The 23,327-nt window shown below is 37.0% G+C and overlaps 1 protein-coding gene across 4 annotated transcripts in view; it reads left to right on the plus strand.

Moving 5' to 3' along the window:
- PDSS2 (decaprenyl diphosphate synthase subunit 2) overlaps nucleotides 1-23,327 on the plus strand; it is a 297,007-nt gene that overhangs the window by 242,204 nt on the left and 31,476 nt on the right. For all 4 annotated transcript variants that reach the window (XM_079149045.1, XM_079149044.1, XM_079149047.1 and 1 more), the window contains 2 exons: nucleotides 7,468-7,641; nucleotides 9,030-9,161. In XM_079149045.1, the coding sequence (XP_079005171.1) occupies nucleotides 7,468-7,641; nucleotides 9,030-9,161 (306 nt within the window). The remainder of the gene's footprint in view (nucleotides 1-7,467; nucleotides 7,642-9,029; nucleotides 9,162-23,327) is intronic.

The raw sequence follows: 23,327 nt of genomic DNA on the forward strand, positions 1-23,327 counted from the left end.
ATAATTTATATATTTATATATATAACTATTTCAACTGTCTTGTTTAGCTTCTGAAAAGAAAATAACAACTCAAAGAAAACATTTGAAATGGTGCAATGTGTAGCTCAGTGGTAGAATACTTGCCTAGAATGCACAAGTCCCTGAGTTTAATTCCCAGCACTAGGAAAATAAATATAGTGAACCATGGTATTAGAGAGATCTAGTCACTTATCCAGTCCAAACTTAGATTGCATTTATAAAGGTAGTGACCCAGCATATGAACCTGAAGTAGAGAGCAAGGAAACAAGAAATATTTGCATTGGTAGGTGTATATGTGGTGTTGGGATCCACATGCTCACACATGCTTAGTGTGTGCTCCAACACTGAGCACATCCCAGCTTCTGCATACTTTTCTGAAAGTATTTTTACCTCCACAGTTAACTAGCTACTGAGTTCTAAAACTTTTCTCTTCTGATCATGTGAAAGGTAGCAGTTTGGCCCGACAGGTTCTAGTTGGGCTTTAATATCTTCCCAGGCCAATTAGTTTGCCTTTGTTCTGTGACCTTGGACCTGACCTTCAATCCCACACAGCCACTGTTACAAAGGTACTTTGGTCTTCCGTGAACATATACTAATGTATCACCACCAGGAAAAAAGCAACTCAAGTATGTGTTTGACAGGCAATAAAGTAGCAAAATAGTATATTACATCTGAGTGATACCATCAGGGCCACCATCTTGGGCAAACATCATCTTACGAGCCTCAAGTTTTGGGTTTTTTTTCTGTGTTATTTGAACCTGCTTTACTTGAGCAAAAAGGTCATGATACAGAGAACAACAAGACCTATATTTTCTAAATTATTGTACTTCTGATAGTTATTAAATAAGTATGTTGACTTACCTTCCTGAAAATAAGGAGATCTCATCAAAAGTAAATATTCACTGAATGTATCATCTTTTAATATATAATAAATTTTCAGTAAAAACTGCATGTAAAGCTGGGCATGGTGGCACACGCCTGTAATTCCAGAGAATCGGGAGACTGAGGCAGGAGGATTGTAAGTGTAACACCAGCCTCACCAACTTAGTGAGGCCCTAAGCAACTTAATGAGATCCTGTCTCAAAAAATAAAAAGGGCTGAGAATATAACTCAGTGGTAATGAATCCAATCCCCAGTACCAAAACAACAACAACAAAAAACTGCATTATATAACTTGAAGCTACATGTATCCTTAAATCTCATTCACTCTGACCATTGATTTCACACCAATTCTATATATCTGGAGAGTAAAAACTCTAGTTTAGATGTGATTATCATGTCTCAGTATTTCACAATTGTATATTAACTTTTCCTTTGTTCCTAAGAGAACAGAGCATGTTCTTTTAGTATATACATGACAAGCTGATAGAAATGAATAGGGGGATTTTGTTTCATTAATAACCAAGTTCACAATAGGTAATAACTTAATGTTCAGGGAATAACATTTCTGATTAACTTAGGAACAGAATTATTAACTTATGGTGCAATTAACTGGTGGCAGTAGATTTCAGGGGACTATAAATTAATTGTTTCTTGGTTTCTGAATTTCTTAATTTTGGGGGGGATCATGTATTACTTGCATAATTTAAAATGTGAAAATTATGAAATAAAATGTCTAAATTCCCATAAGAAATATATAATGAACAAAACTGAATCTTTGCTCATCAGAGATCCTGCAATTATTCTGAAATGGAATTATCTGTATATCCTATGTGGAAATGTCTACATTTGTATATTTATTTCTACATATCAATATGTAGATATATATACACACACATATACATATATATATATATATATATATTTACAGCTATATACAATCTATCCCTGAACTGTGAATTTCTTGAGGATAGACTATTAATCTTCATATCCAAATTACTTTACAGAAGAGCCTGACCCATGAAAGAACCTTAATAAATGTTTGTGTATGAATAAATGAGGTTGATATACAAATCACCAAAAGTTAATGTAAATATTTTTTAAAGTTAATTTATAGTATTTGAGGCCAAGAAGTATAAGATATTATCTTCATTAGTTTTTTAAATATTTTTATTAGTTGTTGATGAACCTTTATTTTATTTATTTATTTATATGTGGTGCTGAGGATGGAACCCAGTGCCTCACACATGCTAGGCAAGCGCTCTACCACTTAGCCACAACCCCAGTCCTAGTTTTTTCTTTAACAGGTTTATTGAGATGTCTTCTACATATAAAATTCACCAACTTCTAAAATATAATTCAATAATTTTTAGCAACTATAAAGTAAGTGATATAACCATCACTGTAAGCCAATTTAGAGCATTTTCACACGTATTTCTCTAAGGTCACTTATGCCCATTTATAGTTCTCACCTCCATCCCCAGGCAACCACTAGCCTACATTTCGTATAAATGGAATCATGCAAAATATATGGTCTCTGGTGTCTGGCTTCTTTCACTTAATACAATGCTTTTGAGATTCATCCATGACATAGCATGTATCAGTAGTTCCATTCTTTTTATTGCTGAATAATGTGCCAATATCTGAATATATCTACCCATTAGCTTTAAAAAAATAAATAAAATAAAAGGTAACTAAGACCAACCTTTGGGGAAACAGATATATAAGCAGTTACAAAATTTAAAGGGAATTAAGTGCTCTGTTAAAATATAACTCAGGTAATATTCATCAAAAGAAAATATTTGTGGGGATATTTGAGAATATTCCTCAAAGAAATGTTATTTGTTCTGAATAGATTCAGTTTCCTGGCAGGGAATGTGAGGAAATGATACTCCCTTTGAAAAGAATGATATTTTAAAATTTGTACAAATGTGAAAATACATATATTTACTACTCAAGAAACAACCAATTGTCCTGTGTGACTGAAATAGGGAATATTTTGGATTGGAGATGGGACCAAGAAATACTGCTTGCTTCCCTTAAAAGGAAGGCTCTAAACTGGGTGAGGTGGCACACACTTGTAATCCCAGCAGCCTGTAATCCCTATGGGTCAGGAAGCTGAAGCAGGAGGATCATGAGTTCAAAGCCAGCCTCAGCAACTTAGTGAGGCCCTAGCGAGACCCTGTTTCTAAATAAAATATAAAAAGGGGTTGGGGAGGGGCTGGGGCTATAACTCAGTGGTAGAGTGCTTGCCTCGAACACTGGGTTCAATCCTCAGTACCACATAAAAATAAATAAATAAAGATGTTCTGTCCATCGACAACTAAAAGAAATTAGAAAAAAAAAAAAAAAAAAGTGGGGTACTCTGGGGATGTGGCCCAGTGGTTAAGCACCTCTGGGTTCAATCCCTGGTACCAAAAAAAAAAAAAAAAGACCTTAAATGCAATCTATGGAGTTTATCTTGATTCTGTGAGCAGGAGAGAAGCATTAAAGGAGAATTATTTCAATTCCTCATTATGACTAGATTAGGAAGGATAGAGGAAGTTAGGCAAGGGGGAAACACAGCAACTCAGGAGACTGAGTCAGAAAGATTGCAAGTTTGAGGCCAGCCCAGTCAACTGAGTGAGACCCTTTCTCAAAATAAAAGACAAAAAGACATGGAGTTGTAGCTCAATAGCTTAGTAGTAGCACACTCCTGGGTTCAATTCCCAGTATCTTCAAAAAAGAAAAGAAAAAAAAGTGGGGGGACTGTGGGAGAGAAGGTAAAAGAAGATGAACATGAGAGAGAAAAGAAAGACATCAAAACAAAGATAAAAGATTGAGTAAATATTCATTGCTCACTTAATGTGCTATATTAGGGTGTTGAAATGTCTACCCATATTTATATCCTTGATTCAGTTGACAAAACAAGATCCTTACTTTCATGGAGCTTTTATTCTAGAGGAAGAGACAGACAGTAAACCAGTAAACAAATAAATAGTATCAAATAAGTAGTATCAAAGAAAACATGTTCAAACAGAGTAAGGAGACAGGAAATAATGTAGGAGGGAGGTAGATCATTAAAGATGAATAGAATTTTGAGAACAGAAAGCAATGAGGGGAATTTAGCCATGCAAACAGCAGGGAACAGTGTCTGCCAGAGAGAACAGCAAGTGCAAGGGCCTTCTTAAGGATGAAATGCCTGCAGTGCTTGAGAAACATCTGGGAGGCTAGTGTGGTTCTGGATTATACTTTTAAAAGATCACCCTGGCCCTTCTGCACGTTCCATTTCACATGTGTGTGATCTGTAAGGTAAATTCCTGGATGTGGGTCACAGGGCAAAAATTTTGTCATTTTGATAGAAAATTTCCATCTAGTTTCCACTTCCACCAACCATATTTGAGAGGTCTGTTCACCTTACACAGAGTGAAACTTTGGGGAAGTGGACACTTTATTAGTCAGAAATCACAAAATTAAAATGGTGACAGGGTTGCTGTCCTTCTAGAGGCTCTTAGAAAAAATCCATTTCCTTGCCTTTTCTAGTTTCCACCTTCATTCCTTGGCTTATGTTCCCATCCTCCATCTTCAGATCCAGCAACATAACATCTACAGTCTCCCTCCTGCCATTATGTAAGCTTTATAACTCTGACTTGGTTGCCTCCATCTTATATTGACCTCGTGATTGTATTTTACCCACTCAGTTAATTCCCCATCTCAAAATCCTGAATTTAAATCCTCATCCTGAATTTAACCACATCTGCAGTGTCCCTTTTGCCATGTACAATAACATTCAAGGATAATGATGTGGACATCTGTGTGAAGGAGGGAGATTCGCTGACTTTTTCTTTAATGATCTTCTAACCTTGATGAAAGTTGTGCTGTTGGTTGTTTTGGTTTTGGTGTTGCCATTTAGAGTTTATCCTAGTAAATAATGTGAAATGCAGATTAGATTTTGTCTTTTCCAGATAGCTCTTTGTAGTAAATGATACCTGCTCCACCCATTTACTGAGAAGTCCAACTTTTCCCTAAAATATAATGAATTCCTATACATAGTTTGGTTGCTTTCTGAAATTTGTTTTGTTCCATTGTTCATGTGTCTAAAAAATACATATTTTTAAAATTACAGCGGATTTTTAATATGTCACAGTATCTGGTAGGACTCGACAAAATTTGTTCTTCCTGTCTACCCCACCCCCATGCATACATATAGTACATATAGCTCTTCTGTTTTCAAGGTTTTCCTTGCTATTTTTGGTTATTTTTTCTATATGAACTTTAGAATCAACTTTCCTGATTTAGGGTGCTAGGGGGATTGTTAGTTTCATTAGAACTTTATGAGGTTAGTTAACTCTTACTGTCTTTGAACATGATATGTCTTTGCAGTCATTCAAGTTACTTTTCCCATCCCAATCACTGGGCATTGAACTCAGGGCATTTTACCACTGAAGTAGATCCCTGTATTCCTGCTGCCCACCTTTTTTTGAGACAGGCTCTCAAAGTTGCTGAGGTTGGCCTTGAACTTACAATACTCCTGTCTCAGCCTCCAGCTGGGATTACAGGTGTGTGCCACAGCACCCAGCTCAAGTCACTTTTGTTCCTTCAGTAGTATTGTAACATTTTTTTCATATGTTTTATACATTTTAAATTTATTCCCAGCTTTTTAATCTTTTTGTGTAATGAAAGAAAAGATACTGTTTGTAACACTCTGATTAGTTTTTATGTATGAAAGCGATAGTTAATACATTTTATTATCTTAATTACAAATTATTAATTTTACATACTGCTCTCTTACTCAATTATCTTTTTATAGTAGTTTTTTAGTCAAGCCTCTTGGTTTCCCCAGTACGCAGTTATATTGTCTTCAAATAGTGATAAGCTCTTCCTTGCTAATTTTTATTCACCTTTCTCTGTCTCTTTCATTACATTGTTAAACAGCAGGGTTCTGCATCTCTGTCTTATTCCTGATGTTAGTGAGGAAGGATCGTATTTCCGCATAAAGTATTTGCTGACTTTGGGCTTATACACACAAACACACACACACACAGTACACATCATGTTAAAAGAAATATACATCAGTTCCTACTTCACTCATTTTTCCCCCCTCAGGAAGAATAGGAGTTGAATTTTATCAAGTGCCTTTTTAGTATAATGGTACTATGGTTTTCCTTATGTTTATTAATGTTACATATTAACTTTTCATATTTTAAAATATGTTTTCAGGCCAAGTGTGGTGGCACATACTTTTAATACCAGCAACTCAGGAAGCTGAGGCAAGAGGATGGCAAGTTCAAGGCCAACCTCAGAAAATTAGTGAGGCCCTAAGCAACTTAGTGAGACCCTGTCTCAAAATAAAAAGAGCAGGGGTGTAGCTCATTGATAAAGTACCCTGGGTTCCATCCCCAATACAAAAAAATATATATACATTCCAAGTTTTCTAAGATTAAATATGTTATTAATTTTACCTAATGTTTTATACAGTAGGTTATATACTGTTTCTGTCCCATATGGGTATTTTATCATTACCTAATGCTATGTTGCATATTTGCAAGAGTTGCTTGCCGTAAGTAGAACATTATTTTTGTTCAAAAACTTAATAAAATTAAGCTGAGAATTTGATTTGATGACGGGACTGAGGATTCCCCTCAGTATAGCAAAAGAGGTGGTTCTAAATCTGATCCTTGTGATCCTTAATGATCCTTGTTTAATTTTTCTCCCACACTGTACCCCAGGTACTTGGGATTGAACCCAGGGGTGATTTACTACTGAGCTATGTTCCAATCCTTTTTATTTTTGTTTTGAGACAAAGTCTCATAAAGTTGGTAAGGCTGGTCTCAAACTTGTGATCCTCTTGCTTCAGCTTCCTGAGTCACTGGAATTATAGTCATGCACCACTGTGCCCTAAATTGCTTAACTAACTGTTTTTAAGAGAATACAGCTGGGAGTGCTGGGGCATACCTGCAATCCCAGTGACTTGAGAGACCGAAGCAGGAGGATCATAAGTTTGAGGCCAGCCTCAACAACTTAGCGAGACCCTAAGCAACTTAGCAAGGCCCTAAGCAACTTAGCAGACCCTGTCTCTAAGTAAAATATAAAAAAGGGCTGGGATGTGGCTCAGTGGTTAAGTGCTCCTAGGTTCAATCCCCAGTACCCCCAAAAACAAGAAAAAAATAGAATACAGTTCCTTCACTATGCCCTTGACATTTTCACATAAGTTAAATGCAGTAGGCTTCTTATGTTTTAGAATACCACTCAGTAGCATTAAAAAAAACTGATGTGAATATAGCCAGGAGTCACTTTAAAGGTCTAAGTTTCTACTTTGTACCTTACCCTATAGAATATATTTTAATAGAAGGTTCCTAGCAAACAAAATTTGCTTTAACATATCTTTCATTTGTTCCGCATTACCCTAAAAAACAGCTCTTCCCCCATTCTTTTTAGGTAGAATCAAGATTCGGCATCTTTTAGTTCTGTTTTGTTGCCATAGCCTGTTTTGAATAGCTCTTTTCCCCCTTTTTTTTTTTTTTCATCAAAAACAGAAACAATTAAATTACTCCTAAAATGCTTTTTATCTTGGTTTTTGTTACATTTTAGGAAAATTATATCACAGATGATATTGGAATATCAACTTGGAAGGAGCAGACTTTTCTCTCCCATGGTGCCTTACTAGCAAAGAGCTGCCAAGCTGCGATGGAATTAGCAAAGCATGATGCTGAGGTTCAGGATATGGCATTTCAGTATGGGAAGCACATGGCCATGAGTCATAAGGTATTTGCACACCCTTTATCTTTTGCCATACTTAAATAGCTAAAATGATACACAAAAAAACCTTTTGCCATTTAATAAGCTGCTTTTATATATCAAAAATGTTTATGTGCTCTAAATCTGTCACATAGATGGTTATTGTTGTGTAGTATAAACAATATGATCAGTAAGCACTATATAATTTTGACAGAAGTCTGCAGTTCACTTAAGCCATGTCGTTTGTTCATTTTTGTGTGTGTGTTTTTGTTTGTTTATATATTTGTTTGGTATGGGGATTTAACCCAGGGACAATTTACCACTTAGCTATATCCCCAACGCTTTTTATTTTTTTAATTTGAGATAGGGTCTCACTAGGTTTTTTAGGGCCTTGCTGAGTTGCCGAGGCTGGCCTTGAACTTGCAGTCCTCCTGTTTCAACCTTCCAAAGGCTATGTTTTTGATGTTTGTCTTTTCTTTCCACCTGAAAGGGTTCTTGGGAGAACTCCTAAAATTATTAAATAATAATATTGCCATGACAGAATGGGAGAATATTTGTTATTTTTTATGTAAAACAAATTATGGGAAATTAATGAAATTTAGAAATCTGAATTAAACTGAAAGATTCAATTCTAATAGCTGATTCTTTTAAATGGCATATAAATATCAAATATCCTAAAACTAGCTATTTATTCCCTTCGCATATATGTGTAATTTAAAATTTTCATTTTAGTATATAGTTTTCAGATATTAAATAGCTCATAAAAGGGAGGAAAATATATACCTATATACAAAATATCTTCCAGATGAGGTTTTTTGCATATTTTATTAAATTGTAATTTATCAAGTAATTATATTTATTAAATCTTTAAAAACTTTACTTTTAACTTAATTAAAATAAAGGTTGCTACCAAATAAAAAAGGAATAAGACTGGGTGTCGTAATGCACACCTGAAATCTCAGCTACTAGGGAGGCTGAGACAGAAGAATCAAAAGTTGTAGGCCAGCCTGGGTAACTTAGTGAGTCTGTCTCAAAAATAAGAAAGAAAGAAAAAAAAAAAAGGCCTGGGAGAGTAGCTCAGTGGCAGAGCACACCTGACTTTAATCCCCAGTACCACAAAAAGGAAGAAAACGAATGGGGCTAGGGATGTAGAGCATGAACACAGCATTCAAAGGCCCTGGGTTTGATCCCCAGCACCATCCAAAAAAAACAAGAATATATTAGGAAAAATTAATTCTAAAGAATTGTAAAGGTTAATGTTAATCATCCAAAATGTTCTTTTGCTTATTAAAGCTTATTAACGTACATCTTAAACCTTCATTCTTTACCGCATTACTGGTGCTTTCTGAGTATGACTAAAACATACTATTATGTATACATTTTACTGATAGAACTATTTTAACTACTCCTTCTAGATAAATTCTGACCTTCAGCCTTTTATTAAAGAAAAGACCAGTGACTGTGCGACTTTTCATCTAAACTCAGCTCCTGTAGTCTTACACCAGGAGTTTCTTGGAAGAGATTTGTGGATTAAGCAGATCAAAGAGGTAAAGTAAAATTCTTCCTGTTTTAGGTACTATTAGTATTTAGTCGATTTTAGAACATAATATCTGTTTTGTGATGATTTAAGGCTATAGATCAGTCATTAAAAAGCATATTTATTTAACAGACGATTCTTTATCTTTTTTTTTTTTTTTTTAGTTTTTTTGTTGTTGATGGACCTTTATCTTATTTATTTATTTATATGCGGTGCTGAGGATTTAACCCAGGGCATCACACATGCCCGGCAAGTGCTGTAGCACTGAGCCACACCCCAGTCCCTATCATCTACATTTTTAAAAGGTAAAATATTAGTTAAAAGTTAGAGACTGCACTATTATGTTTTCTTTTTGGTTTTTTTATTATTATGTTTTCTTATTATCCGAGTTCTTCGAAAACCACAGCACAACACTAGTGCCTGTGGCGAATGCTAATTAACTCAGAGGACATTTTTTTCTAAAGGCTTCAGAAATGGGGCTATGGTAATAGTACCACCCTTTAGCTGACAGCAATTTCCCATCTGTGGACTCTAGCGCAAGCTGCAGAATTCCAGGAGCTCCGTCTGTCAGCTCATTGGGTTATTTTAAAACAAACTTGGACCCTGAACACTTGTTCTAAGGCATTATCAAAGAAAAAAACAGCATGGTGAACTGGGAAGGGTAAAGGGCTTGAATCAGGTAAATTTCATACCTTTTGGGCAGGGCATGGGGATGTCAAACACAAGGGAATTTTTTTGGTTTTCTTTTAATTCAGAAACTCTGGTAAGAAGTTTTTAACCCTTTTATCCAAAGTCTTGTAGAATTTATTTAACTTCATGGTTGGATTAATTCGAGGCTCGGACTGGGAAACCAGGCACAGCCCGAGGGTGGGGAAGCTGGGGGTAGCACCATACTTATAGCAGAAAGCCTACATGAATATCTGCATTCTGAAAGATAACAGTTCCCCTCCTCAACCCTCTTTCTGTATTGATTCTAAAAATGCTGACAGTCAGCTTAAAAATCCCTGAATTCCACGGTAGAAAACTGGGAGTTATTTCTTAGGAAACTGTCAAACTCAGGAGAAAAGATCTGTAGATGTGGTTGTTTGGTGCCCTCTCAGTAAACACCCATATCCATGAGCTGTCCCCTATAGCTATCCCCTACCAGTTGACAAGCCTCAGTGTATCCACATGCAAAGAATCTCTAGCTACCTCACTTGAAGCAGAACAGGTAACAGGGCATTGAGAAAAGACTACTGTGAAAGAAAAGTCAAAAGCAAATTAATGAAAAGGGAACCCAGAGGAAACAAACAATGTAAGAAAAAAGACATTTCCAGAAGCACTTAATAGCATACTTAGCAAGATGTTAAACCCATGAAACAAAAACAGGTAATATGTAGAAAAGGACAACCCAACCAGGCCCACTGGCACACACCTATAATCCCAGCCATTTGGGAGATTGAGGCAGAAGGTTTGCAAATTTGAGGCCGGCCTGGGCAACTTAGCAAGTCCCTGTTTCAAAAAAAATAAAGACTGGGGATGTAGCTTAGAGGTAGAGTGCTCTGAGGTATAATCCCCAGAGCCCAAAACAAGAAATCAGAATTTAGAAATATAAAAATATAATTGTAGGTTTTTTTAATCAGAAGGAAAATGGAAGACACAAATGAGAAAATCTTCCAGAAAATTGAGCAGAAAAAAATGTGAAAATGCGAAAACTCTTTCAGGAAATCTTTTTTTTTTATTTGGCAGGGAGTGGGGAGGTACTGAAGATTGAACTCAAGGGCACTTGACCACTGAGTCACATCTCCAGCCCTATTTTGTATTTTATTTAGAAACAGGTTCGCACTGCGTTGCTTAGCGCCTCACTTTTGCTGAGCTCGGCTTTGAACTCATGCTCCTCCTGCCTCAGCCTCCCTCCTCAGCCTCCCAAGCCACTGGGATTACAGGTATGCTCCACACACTGTGTCCAGCCAGGAAATCTTACGCATATCAAGAGTCTCAGATAAAACTGAAAATGGAGGTGAGAAAATTAATAAACTTTTGAAAGAACACAGGGCATGATGGCATATGCCTGTAATCCCAGCTACTCAGGAAACTGTGCAGAAGAATCATAAGTTTGAGGCTCTTAAGTTGGACAACTTAGCAAGACCCTGTCTCAAAATTTAAAAAGTGTTGGGTGGGGATTGTGGCTCAGTAGTTAACTACCCCCCCCACACACACACACACCAACCCCCCAATTCCAATCCTTAGAACCTTAAAAAGGCAATTAGCTTTTTTTTTTTTTTTTTTTTTTTGGTACCAGGAATTGAACTCAAGGGCACTTAACCACTGAGCTGCATCCCCAGTCTTTTTTTATTTTCTAAGACAGGGTCTCACTTGGTTACTTACAGCCTTGCTAAATTGCTGAGACTGGCTTCAAAATTTGTCCTCCTGCCTCAGCCTCCCAAGCCGTTGGGATTTACAGGCGTGCACCACCATGCCCAACTATTTATGAAGTTTTAATTTTTTAAAGAAGACATTTTTACAAAGAAACATTCTAAGAACTGAAGGCTGAAGTGCCAGAGTTTCCAAATATAAATGGCGGTGACCTAAATAAGAAATTTCAAAAGATCCAGATGGGTCTTGGGGTGTAGCTCAATGGTAGACCCTGAGTTCAATTTCCTAGCACAGGGGAAAAAAAAAAAAAACGTGAAACACCCACACCAAGTCACATCATCACCAAAGTTTAAAACAATGGGGCTAAAGAACACCTCTAGGAAGAAAAAGAAACCTTTCAAAAGAGCAAGGATAAGAATGGTATCTCAATGGTAATACTCAAAGCTTCAAAACAGTGAAAAATACCTTCAAAACTCAAAGAGAAAGTTGGGCGCAGTGGTGCCTACCTGTACCCCCAGTGACTTGGGAGGCTGAGGAATTAGGAAAATTGCAAGTTTGAGAGCAGCGTCAGCAACTTAGCAAGGCCCCCTATCTCAAAATAAAAAATAAAAAGGACTGGGGATGTGACTCAGTGGTAAAGTGTCTCTGGATTCAATCCCCAGTACAGAAAAGAAAAAGAAAAATTCAAAGAGAAAATGGCTTACAACTTATAATTTTATGCCAGCCATGTCATCATCAAGTACATTAAATAAGGACACTTTTAAACAGATCTACAAGATTCCAAAAAATTTACCTTCCATGTACCTTTGTTTCAGAGAGCAGGTGAGGAATTCCATCAAGACAAGGGAGTAACTAAGACAGAGAAAAGGACAAGAAGTATAGGAACTATGGGATTAGACATTCGTGTGAGGCCTGGGAATTTCCAGGACAATGTGAAGGGAAGAGTAACAAATAATAATAAGGCCAACAAAAATAGCACTTAGTGTAAATCAAGTACTGTTCTAATGGATAATCTGAGGCACAGAGAGATTAAGTAATTTGCACAGTCTCACAACCAGCAAGTGGTGAATCCCAGGCAGCCCAGGTATAAAGTCTGCATTCTTAAATAATGTGCTGCCCTATCATCCCATCAAGCCCTAGGCTGATAGCTATGTATCCAGACTACACTGGGGCAAGAGAACAGAGATCTCCTGGAAAAATAACTTCAAAGGAAAAAAATGGAACTGATAAGTCACCTGAAGTAGTTGATCATATTGAGAATCAGGGATGAATTAATTATAGGTACATAGAAAATTAAATGTTCAGCCAGGCATGGTGGCGCACATCCCTGATCCCAACGGCTCAGGAGGCTGAGGCAGGAGGATGATGAGTTCAAAGCCAGTAAGCCCATAGGCAAATCAGCAAGACCCTCTCTCTAAATAAAATCTAAAAAGGACTGTGGCTGTGGCTCAGTAGTGAGCACATCTGGGTTCAATCCCTGGTATGGGAAGGAAGGAAAGAAGGAAGGGAGGGAGGGAGGGAGGGATAGAGGGAGGGAGGGAGGGAGGGAGGGAGGGAGGAAAAAAGAAAACTAACTAAAAGTTCCAGTTATTATTGTTACAACAAAACTTAGCTACTTAAAATAACCATTTTATTATATTCTGGGAGTTGTGAATTTGGACAGGGCATGGCGGAGTGACTTGGCTCTGCTCCATAATACCTAGGGCCTTAGCTGGAAAAATGCAGAACTGGAGGTGACAATAATGCTGGGAACTAGAATCATCTGGGAGGTCCTTCATTCACACTTGGTACCCAAGCTGGTATGTCTAAGACTAAACTGCTGACCACCCAGAATGCTCATGCATGACCCTTCCACTAAGCTTGGCTTCCTCACTGCATGGCAGCCTCAGAATAGTGGAAATGTTCAGAACTGTAAACACAGGTATTCTACCATGCAAGGCAGAGGCTGCATCTTCCTTGTGACCTGCTTCAGAAGTCAGTACCATTTCCATGGTCTCCTATCAAAACATGGGTAAGCTCACCCAGAATCAAGCAAGGAGTCATAGACCTCACCTCTTTATAGCAAGAGTGTCAAATAATTTGGAAGCCATGTTTTAAAACAGCCATACTAACTATATAGAGTAAAATGAAGTAGTTATTAGATGTAGTGAAAAAATTAAAAATATATAAGAAAGAAAATGTAATTGCAATACTCTGGTTAAGAAAATAATATTTATAATAGCATAAAATATAAATCCTAATATTTAAATGATAAGTGGATTTTTTGGGGTAGTTGTAGGTAGACAGTATGCCTTTATTTTATTTACTTTTATGTGGTGCTGAAGATCGATCCCAGGGCCTCTCACATGCCAGACAAGCATTCTAAGCTACAGCCCTAGCCCCAATAAATGGATTTTATTTTTAAAATGAAGCAAATGCCTTTTGGAATTGGAAAACATTTTCAATTTTTATTCATAAAATTGTTAATCAAAATTGCAAAAGTAGATTTATTGATCCAAAATGAGAGGGAAATGAAACATTCCAGAGACATCTTGAAAGTTCCAAAGAAACACACACTAGGCTAGAAGTCTACAGTTAACCCATGAGTACACAGGTTACATTCATTCTTGCATTTTCTCAATAAGTGATTCCTTTTATATGCTTTTCTTGAAGCTTATTGATTGAGTTTTGGCTCTGCATTCAAGAATTTTTCCAGTGTTAGCTTAATGATAACCACCTTGCTCAGGTGCATGCCCATGTGGACATTTATGCCTGTAGCCTTCTCACACTGCACCCCTGGATGTGGATGACATATTTTTTTCTGTACATGCAAACTGTCTTGCCAATTTGCTGATCTTTGTAGTGTCCTCAAAATACCCTAACCTTGTCATCCTTACAGATGTGCAGGAGTGGTCATTGTACTTTTGCCACAGCTCCTTAGGAAACAGAAAAGACATGCTCTTCCTGCACAAGTGCAAGGGGGCATTGAAGTGCCTTTTGTGGTTTTTGCTGCAGTCCAAGGTCATGAAGAGGTTGACCTTCATGGTGACTAGCTGGCGCCAGTTGGGCTCCTAAATACTGAATATTGATTTAACCAATATAAAACCAATTGAATCCAACCAATTGAATGGAAGGAAGATAGAAAAAGAGTGTTTGATCATGTAAGAGATCTAAATATTCCTTTCATGTAAAATCAATAGATGTTGAATTTTTTTTAAATAAAAAAGCAGTATTTGAAGATAAATAGCAGGAAAATTAGCTAAAGAAAAGGATATGGACAGACAGAGAGGGTCTAGAGACACTAAGGTTGTTTTCTTAGAAGTCTTGTCCTGCTTGACTTTTTAAGTATCCTTTTTGGGTTTTGTTTTGTTTTTGTGTTTGTGGTGCGAGGTTCAGACCCCATCTCACACTTGAAAGGCAAGCAAGCGCTCTTCCAGATCTCAGCCCTCATTCCTGTCCCATTTATTTTCATTTTAAAGCTTTGAAATTAAAAATGTAATGTAATTCTACTTCTAGGAATCAATCCTAAGAAAAGTTGCAAGCAAAGACTTACATATTAAAATGTGTACTAAAATACTAATTATGAAAGGAAGAAAAATGAAAATTGACCCATTTAAGTGTGAAAAAGGTTAAGTGAAGTATGGTACAATGAAATATCATACCGCTATTGAATATTATACTACTGGGGCGTATTTGTTTTTTGACAGCTGAACTGAAAATATATATACAGATGGTGCTACTAACTCTAATTGGGTTGCATTAGAATACATTGCAGATTTACATTTTGGTTGAAAAGATCCAACTGAATATGTTAAATGAAAGCTAGCAGCTCTCCCTTGGATATTCACTTATGTACGTGTGCATATAGGAATAACATAGATACAAGTTTTAAAGCAAAGTACATGTTTAACTCTTTTGTTTCTTTGCAAACTTACAAAGTTGTAAATATAGACAATAAGAGCAGTCCACAATTTCCCCAACACCTAGTGAAATATTCCAAAAATCATTATCTACAACTGGATTTTAGATTCAAAAGGATCTCCATTAAAGACACCTGTATCTTGGGCAGTAACTCAATAACTCAAATAAATCAAATAGACCTAATGTGGAGGTCAGAAAACCCTGAGATGTTTTGTGCAAATGACGTCCCACCTTCCAAGCTAGATCCCTGTGGTCATTTCTAAATCCTCATTCTTCAGGAAAGACTGGTAGTTTTTTGCCAACCCCAGGCTGCTTTGGTTTGCACCAATGACTTCAGGCCTTTCTCCTTACATCTGTATACCTGAGTGGAGAAAGGGATCACTGATAAAGAGAAAATGGATTCTTCCAAAGCAAATAACAAGTATGTCAGTTTCTGAAGGGGCAACATTCTCATTCTCCAATTAAAGACTCTACCCTGTGCCCCACCCAATTCCCCCCATGCCTCAACTGAACCCAGGTCCTTTTTAAATTTTTATTTTGAGTCACAATATCACTGAATTTCCCAGGCTGCCCTCAAACTTGCAGTTCTCCTGCCTTCGGTTTTTTAGTAGCTGGGATTACAGGTGTGTACCACTGTACCTGGCTAGATTAAAGACTCTACTTGAGTTTATCTTCTACATTAAAATATTTATGTTTTGTAAACTCTATATGATAATGATCTTGTTCTATCCATGCCTTGGAGTGAGAGACAGGGGATGCAATTTGCATAGCATCTGAGAGAAACATTTCCTTCTTAATTTCAAGCTTACTTCTAATACCCTTTTCAATTTTTGCATGTTATTTACCCTCCTGTTTATTTTTGTGACCCTTTCCTCCCCCAATTTTGAATTTGATTGTAAGATCCTGAAGGATACCTAGCACAGTGGCTTACTTGAAGTAATCATCTAATTAATATTTATCCGAAAGTATGCATGGGCACATCCCTTTCGTCCCAGTGACTTGGGAGGCTGAGGCAGGATCTCAAGTTTAAGGCCAGCCCCAGCAACTTAGTGAGACCCTGTTTCAAAATTTAAAAAAATAAAAAGGGCCAGGGATATAGCTCAGTGGTAAAACACCCCTGGGTTAAATCCCTAGTAACAAAAAATGGTGCATGTGGTGTAGCCTTCACTGGGTGAAGCTGTTTGGTCCCAGTCCTGTTTTGTCAAATTTAAAAACAAACAAACAAACAAAAAAAAAAAAAAAAAAAAAAAAAAAAAAATCAAGTTAGAATAGTAGAAATGACTGGTAGAAAATCAGGACTTAAAAGACCTGGATTCTAGTTTGGGCTCTGCCAGCTCTGTGTAACCCTAATCACATTCTCTCGTGTCCTTTTTACTATTTTCTGTAAAATGATGGCATTGAATTAGGTCATTTCTAAAGTCCTTTTCAGCTCTCAGATAAACCTAAGAAATTGATCTTTTAGACAAGAGTGTACTATAAGAAAATTATTCATCTCTGTTAGAAACTTACACAAGTTTTGACACTAAGAAATAGAAAAATCTTGTTCCTAGTGATAGAAATTGCCTATAATTTCTTATTATCACATATAAAATTACTTCCTGCTCTGCCCAAACAGGTGTGTGTCCTGTCTATTCTTTTGATTTCCTGCTCAGAGACAGTGAGAATTATTGGCTAGGCAAGGAATCAAGGAGATCACATTCTCTCAGTACCCATTCAACACCATTGTGAAGTTAGGAGGAAGAACACCCTGGAATTTTTTCTTTCATGCCCTGCCACATCTTCTCCAACTCTCAAAACACCCCCCACAAACATTTTAAGATTAGAATACCCTCTTCATCACAACCATAAGCCATGGGCACATGCGTACACACATACCCTTTCACAAGAGGCAGTTTTAAGAACACAAGGCTGGACCCCAAAACAGCTAAAAAATATTGATTGAGCATTGTCTCTATACTAAGTTCAACAGATCTCTCCAAATCTTAATTTTAAATTTAAATGTTATAGCTGCTGAAAAATAATGATCAGGTAAAAATACTGTTAGTGAATGGATGATTCACCCCAGGGAGGTAAAGTCATTACTCAGTTTTCATTTCAATTCCTAATAAAAGAAAGTAGAATCCTTCAGAGAACCACCAGGCTCTGTTTCTCACAGGGAGTCCAGGGGCTATTGCAGGTCAGCAAGCTTTATTTTTAATGATCCTTCTAGTTTTCTGCTGCCATTATAAGTCACCTGAAGAAATAAGAATTATGATTATATTTTCTTGGCCGTTCTTGAAAGTACTGAAATGTCAGTTAAGCTTATAACACTCTGACACTGTCATAACCGGCTGTAAAACACCTTAAGTGTACTACATATTACCATTGCTGTGCCATAACTCACTTGTCCCTATATATCCTGCTATTACTCCTTATTCAAAAGTAAAACAAAGACTGCTAGACAAAGCTAGTATGCATAAAAACAACACATGGAGATTCTTAAAAAAGAAAATGCACATTGAAAGAGTCCACATTAATACCACAAGTGATGTTTTTCTAGCTACCTAAGGTATTTTGAGTTATTCTAAAAGGAATAATATTTCATCATCCTCTACGATCTCAGGCATTTGAAAGAACCATATGTATAATCACAGACTATGAAATAACTCTAGCTATCTCCTAAATTAAAAATATTTCTTAAGATTTTTTGGTAAACAAAGTGCTTGACTACAGAAAATACAGCAATAAATTGGGGTTAGGCATGCAGTTCATTGTTGAGCGTTTGCCTGTGAGTAGTGCTGGGTTTAATCCCCAGGATTGGAAAGAAAAATAATAAGAGAGAGAAGAAAAAGAAGAAGAAGCCTGGCATGGTGACACAAACCTGTAATTCCAGCATCTCGGGAGGTTGAGGCAAGAGTATCAAAAGTTCCTGGCCAGCCTCAGCAATTTACCTTATCAAAATAAAAAATAAAAGTGGGGGCCGGGGTTGTGGCTCAGTGGTAGAGTGCTTGCCTAGCATGTGTGAGGCCCTGGATTCCATTCTTAGCATAAAAATAAATAAGTAAAATAAAGGTATTGTGTCCAACAACAACTAAAAAAATTTAAAAATAAATAAAAGGGACTGAGATGTAGGTCAGTGGTAGAGCACTCCTGAGTTCAATCCCCAGTACTGCCAAAAAGAAAATAATAGCAGTATATTGCCTGTGGTTTAGTCTGGTTTAGAGATAAGAAAAATACATGAATACTTAAGCCATTTGAGAATCTCAAAAGAAAAAGAATTGTTTACAGTTGGGAAAATCAGGAAAGGGTTTGCAAAGTAGTCAACATATGAAGGTCCTGAGGAGGGAACAGAGAGCTTAGGCAGAGGATGTCATGAAAAGATGATTGTTGGACAGGCATGTAGTGTATTCAGAGAACAGCAAGTTTTATAATTTGAATGGAGTGCAAAAAAACATGGGGACAGTGCAAGAGACAGATAAAGAATTACTCAGAAATAACAAAATGTTCAAAAGACTTTGGTTTAAACAAAAACATATACAACAGTATTCACAATAGCCAAAAGCCAGAAGCAGCCTAATTTGTCCACCAGCTGATAAGTGGGCCAACAAATGTGGTGTATGTATATAATGGAATATTATTCACTCACAGAAAAGAATGTGGTATCAGTGCATACTTCAACATAGGTAAACCTTGAAAACGTTATGCTAAACAAAAGTCACAAATGTTGCATCTAATGTGACTGCATTTATATTAAATACCCAGAATAAGTAAATCCATAGAAACAAAAACTATATTGGTGGTTTCCAGGGGCTGAGGGATAGGGGAAATGGGGAATGAGCATTTAATAGGTACAGATATCCTTTTGAGGTGATAAAAAATGTTCAGAACTTGATAATGGCGAAATCTGTACAGTATTGTGAATGTACTGAATGGTGCCCTTTAAAGTAGGTAAGATGATCTTAGCATGGTGGTGCATGCCTACAGTGCAGCAAATCAGAAGGCTGGGAAGGATCTCAAATTTGAGGCCAGCCTCAGCAATTTAGCAAGATTATGTCTCAAAGAAAAATTTTTAAAAGTGTTAGGGATATAACTCAGAAACATTGGGTTCAATCCCTAGCCTAGTAGCACCAGGAAAAAAAAAAAAAAAAAAAAGTTAAAATGATAATTTTTATGTTATGTGAATTTTACCTGAATTTACAAAAAAAAGAAAATGAACTTGATTCCAAAGTCATGAATCAAGCAGAGTGGGACAACTGGGGATTACTGTCTAGGTGTAGGTTACATGTCAATGCTGACCTAGGGCTGATACTTTTTGCTGGCATCAGAGGCCACCTCTTCAGAGGCTGTGGCACTCTGGTAACTAGAAGCAGTAGAGTTGATCACGCTGGCAAGGGTGTGCATATTAAGCCCAGGTATAGACTATTTTCCCAGATGACCAGATCCCTGGGGATCCATATCCAACCATGTGGTTCTAGATTCACTGGTGCTTTTACCATGACTCGCTAGCTGTGCTGGGTCACTTCACATATCCAGATATTTCTCAGTGGACAGATTAGGTTTCCATCCTGATAATGAAGTCTGAAAATGTGGACTCAGCTCTTTACAAATAAGAACCAAGTGAGAATTGCAAGGAATTATAGACTTAATATTATACATTAAAGTTATAAGTAAAAGTGGTTTGGCCAAGGAAAAAAAAAGTCACAAAGCAGACATTGAAAGTGTTTAGTCTGAACTGTGCCTGAGGGAGCTCAATTTGGCTACATTATGCGAGAAAAGAAACAGAAGGTACTACAGACAAGATCAGTTAAGATGCTTGAGAAACCTGTTGATAATGGGGGAAAAAGTCCCAGAGGGTTGACCCTGAGAATAGGAAAGTAGGGAAGTTCAGTGTAAAATTCTTTTCAGAGAGAATGCATAGGACATGAAAACTGATATGATACAAGATGGCAGGTGTGAACTGGGAATGGGATAGTCAGAGACCAAAACCAAAACCTAGAACTTGAATAACAGAAGAAAAAAAAAAAATGCCACCAATAGGAAAAGGAAAATAAAATGCAAAAACTGCTTTCAGTTAGGTTTTCAACATGGTGTAAGGTGTATCATCTGTTGACAGCCATTGCCTTGGGACCTTACCACTGTAGGTAGAATGTAGAATGTAGGAAACTACATTCTGCTATCAGCCTGATTTCCTTGCTTGTGCCCTTTCTGAGATCTGGGTAGATTTTTTTTTTTCTTGGTCAAACTTTGCAACTTTAAATTTCATGTCTCCTCCAGATTCCAAGAAGGCACAGCAGGAAAAACAGGTTGCAAAGAAATAACAAAACCTCTGAGCTCACAGTGGTGAGTTGGCAGGGTGGTATGGTCATAGACCATGCAGTTCAGTTCTGAATGGTGTTAACTTCCTTGCAGGTGCTCTGTACTCTGTTCTTAGTAGACAAGAATGAGTAAGATACCAAAGAGAAGCCCTGGCCTGGACCTTTGTGTTCTGTACCTTTCCAGTTTTGTCACTGGGAGCCTAACAACAGAAGGCCTCCTCCTACCAAACCAAAATTCAGTGGTCTGCTCTAACTTCAAAGCTAGCAGATCTAGTAGATTGCTGATTGGTTGCCATTTTTTGATCCCATACACTATACCCAAACTAATCTTCAAAGAGGGTAAAAGAATCCTTTCTCCCATTCTGTGTCCCCCCAAGACCTCCTTTTTTACATAGAAACTCAACTCTTCCTCTAAATACCAGTGCAAATACAGAATTGTATTCTCAGGAAGACCTGTTTTCTTTTAAAGCAGCCAACATTTCTACCACTATCAAAGAAAAAGACCTTTAAAACATGATTGTTTTGCAGCCATTAATGTAATCTTTTTTTTTTTTTTCTTTTCACATAAAATGATTGATCAGTTAAAATAACTGGATGAATGGTTAGTAGGAAACTGGGCACACATAGACTCAAAGCACCCAACAGATTACTTAGTAAACATATAGGGAAGCAACAAACAAACTTAATTTCAGCAGTAATGAGACAGGCTCTATTAAGTTATTCCTGCCATAAAGGAAAGAGAAGTATACATTATCACCTGTATTTGTCTTGTCAAAAATGTTTAACTGAATCTCATTAGGAGAAAACAATCAGACATCTGACCTGGATACTTTCTAAAAATGTCAGTATTATGAAAGATTAAAAAAAAAAAAAAAGGTAATTGCAAATTGGTGCAGCCACTCTGAAAAGCAGTGTGGAGATTCCTCAGAAAACTTGGAATGGACCCACCTTTTGACCCAGTTATCCTACTCCTCGGTTTATACCCAAAGGACTTAAAATTAGCATACTACAATAATACAGCCACATCAATGTTCATAGCAGCTCAGTTCACAATAGCTAGATTGTGGAACCAACCTCAATGGCCTTCAATAGATGAATGGATGAAGAAACTGTGGTATATATACACAATGGAATATTATTCAGCCATAAAGAAGAATAATATTATGACTGACAGATAAATGGATGGAACTGGAGAATATCATGATAAGTGAAATAAACCAATCCCAAAAAACCAAAGGCCAAATGTTTTCCCTGATAAGTAGATGATGATATATAATGGGGGGTGGGGGGTGGGGGTGAAGAATGGAGGAACTTTAGATTACATAGAAGGAAATGAGGGGGGGTTATGAAAAATGGTGGAATGAGACAGACATCATTATCCTGTGTACATGTATGATTACACAAATGGTATGAATCTACATTGTGCACAACCATAGAAACGAAAAGATGTACCCCATTTGTGTACAATGAATCAAAATGCAGTCTGTAAAAATAAAACAATAATTTTTAAAAAAGGTAGGTATGAGGGCTGTTCCAGAATAGAAGGGATTTTTAAAATGATATCCAGAGGCAATGTGTGATTTTTTAATTCAGTCTTCAATTGGGATTAGAACATTTCCACAGGACACTATTGGTTCAATTGGGAAATGTGAATATGAATTGCATTTCAAATACTATTATGATACAGGGCAAACTTGTCAGATGTGATAATGGGTTTGTGGATTATGTAGGAGAATATCTTGTACTCATGAGATAAAAATGATATATTTAGGGATGATCATCTTGATGTGTTCAACTTACTCTCAAATATCAAATGGTCATCTAAAGAAAGAGATGAAATGTTAGAAACCAGTAAACCTAGGTGGAGGGCAAATAGGTGTACATTATATTCTTTTAACTAAAAGTTGGGGGAAGGGAGACCGTTTGCCTCAAAGGTTTAAAAAGAAAATCCTTAAAAATGACTGATTCCAAAATTTACTTGGTAACATTTGGGAAGAATAACCTAGTAAGTAGAGATGATCAGCCTCTAGCAATTTCTGGACTCCCTGCTGTTCGAATATTAGTGTTCTGCATTTAGAAAAAGGTGCCCTCATCCAGCTTTCAAGTCCAGATAACAGTAGTTGGAAATTGGAAACAGTTCATTTATGTCATCCAGTCTTTCTTTGTTACCTGACTTATAAAAAAAGCATTTGTTTCTTAAAGTAAAAGACCACATTGTACATCCATTACTTACCAACAGGGAATCTGTCTGCCTTTGGTCTGCAGAGCAGTATGTAAACCTTTGGAATTAATCCCTTTGTGCATCCTCTCAATCAGAGTGCAGGCCCTTTTTTGCTTTTGTACGAAATATTGTTTTACATTGCTCGCCATGGCTGTCGGAGGAGGCCTTCAGTGTCATGAGCACTGGTGTGCTTCCTTGTCTAGTCGCACATTTTTTAAAGATTAAACAAGGTTCAAACCACACATTCTCTGTGAACTGCTAAAGACTGGGGAAATTTACTTTCTTTTCTCATGACCTGGATTGACAAGAAGCATACCTACAGGAGGCAAAGAGATGAATGAATCCCTTTTAAAGACCCTCGTAATGAAGCCCTCAGGGAATTGCCGTGTATGGTGGAATTTACAGT

Source organism: Sciurus vulgaris (genome assembly GCF_902686455.1).
Source record: "Sciurus vulgaris genome assembly, chromosome: 7".
Taxonomy (NCBI): domain Eukaryota; kingdom Metazoa; phylum Chordata; class Mammalia; order Rodentia; family Sciuridae; genus Sciurus; species Sciurus vulgaris.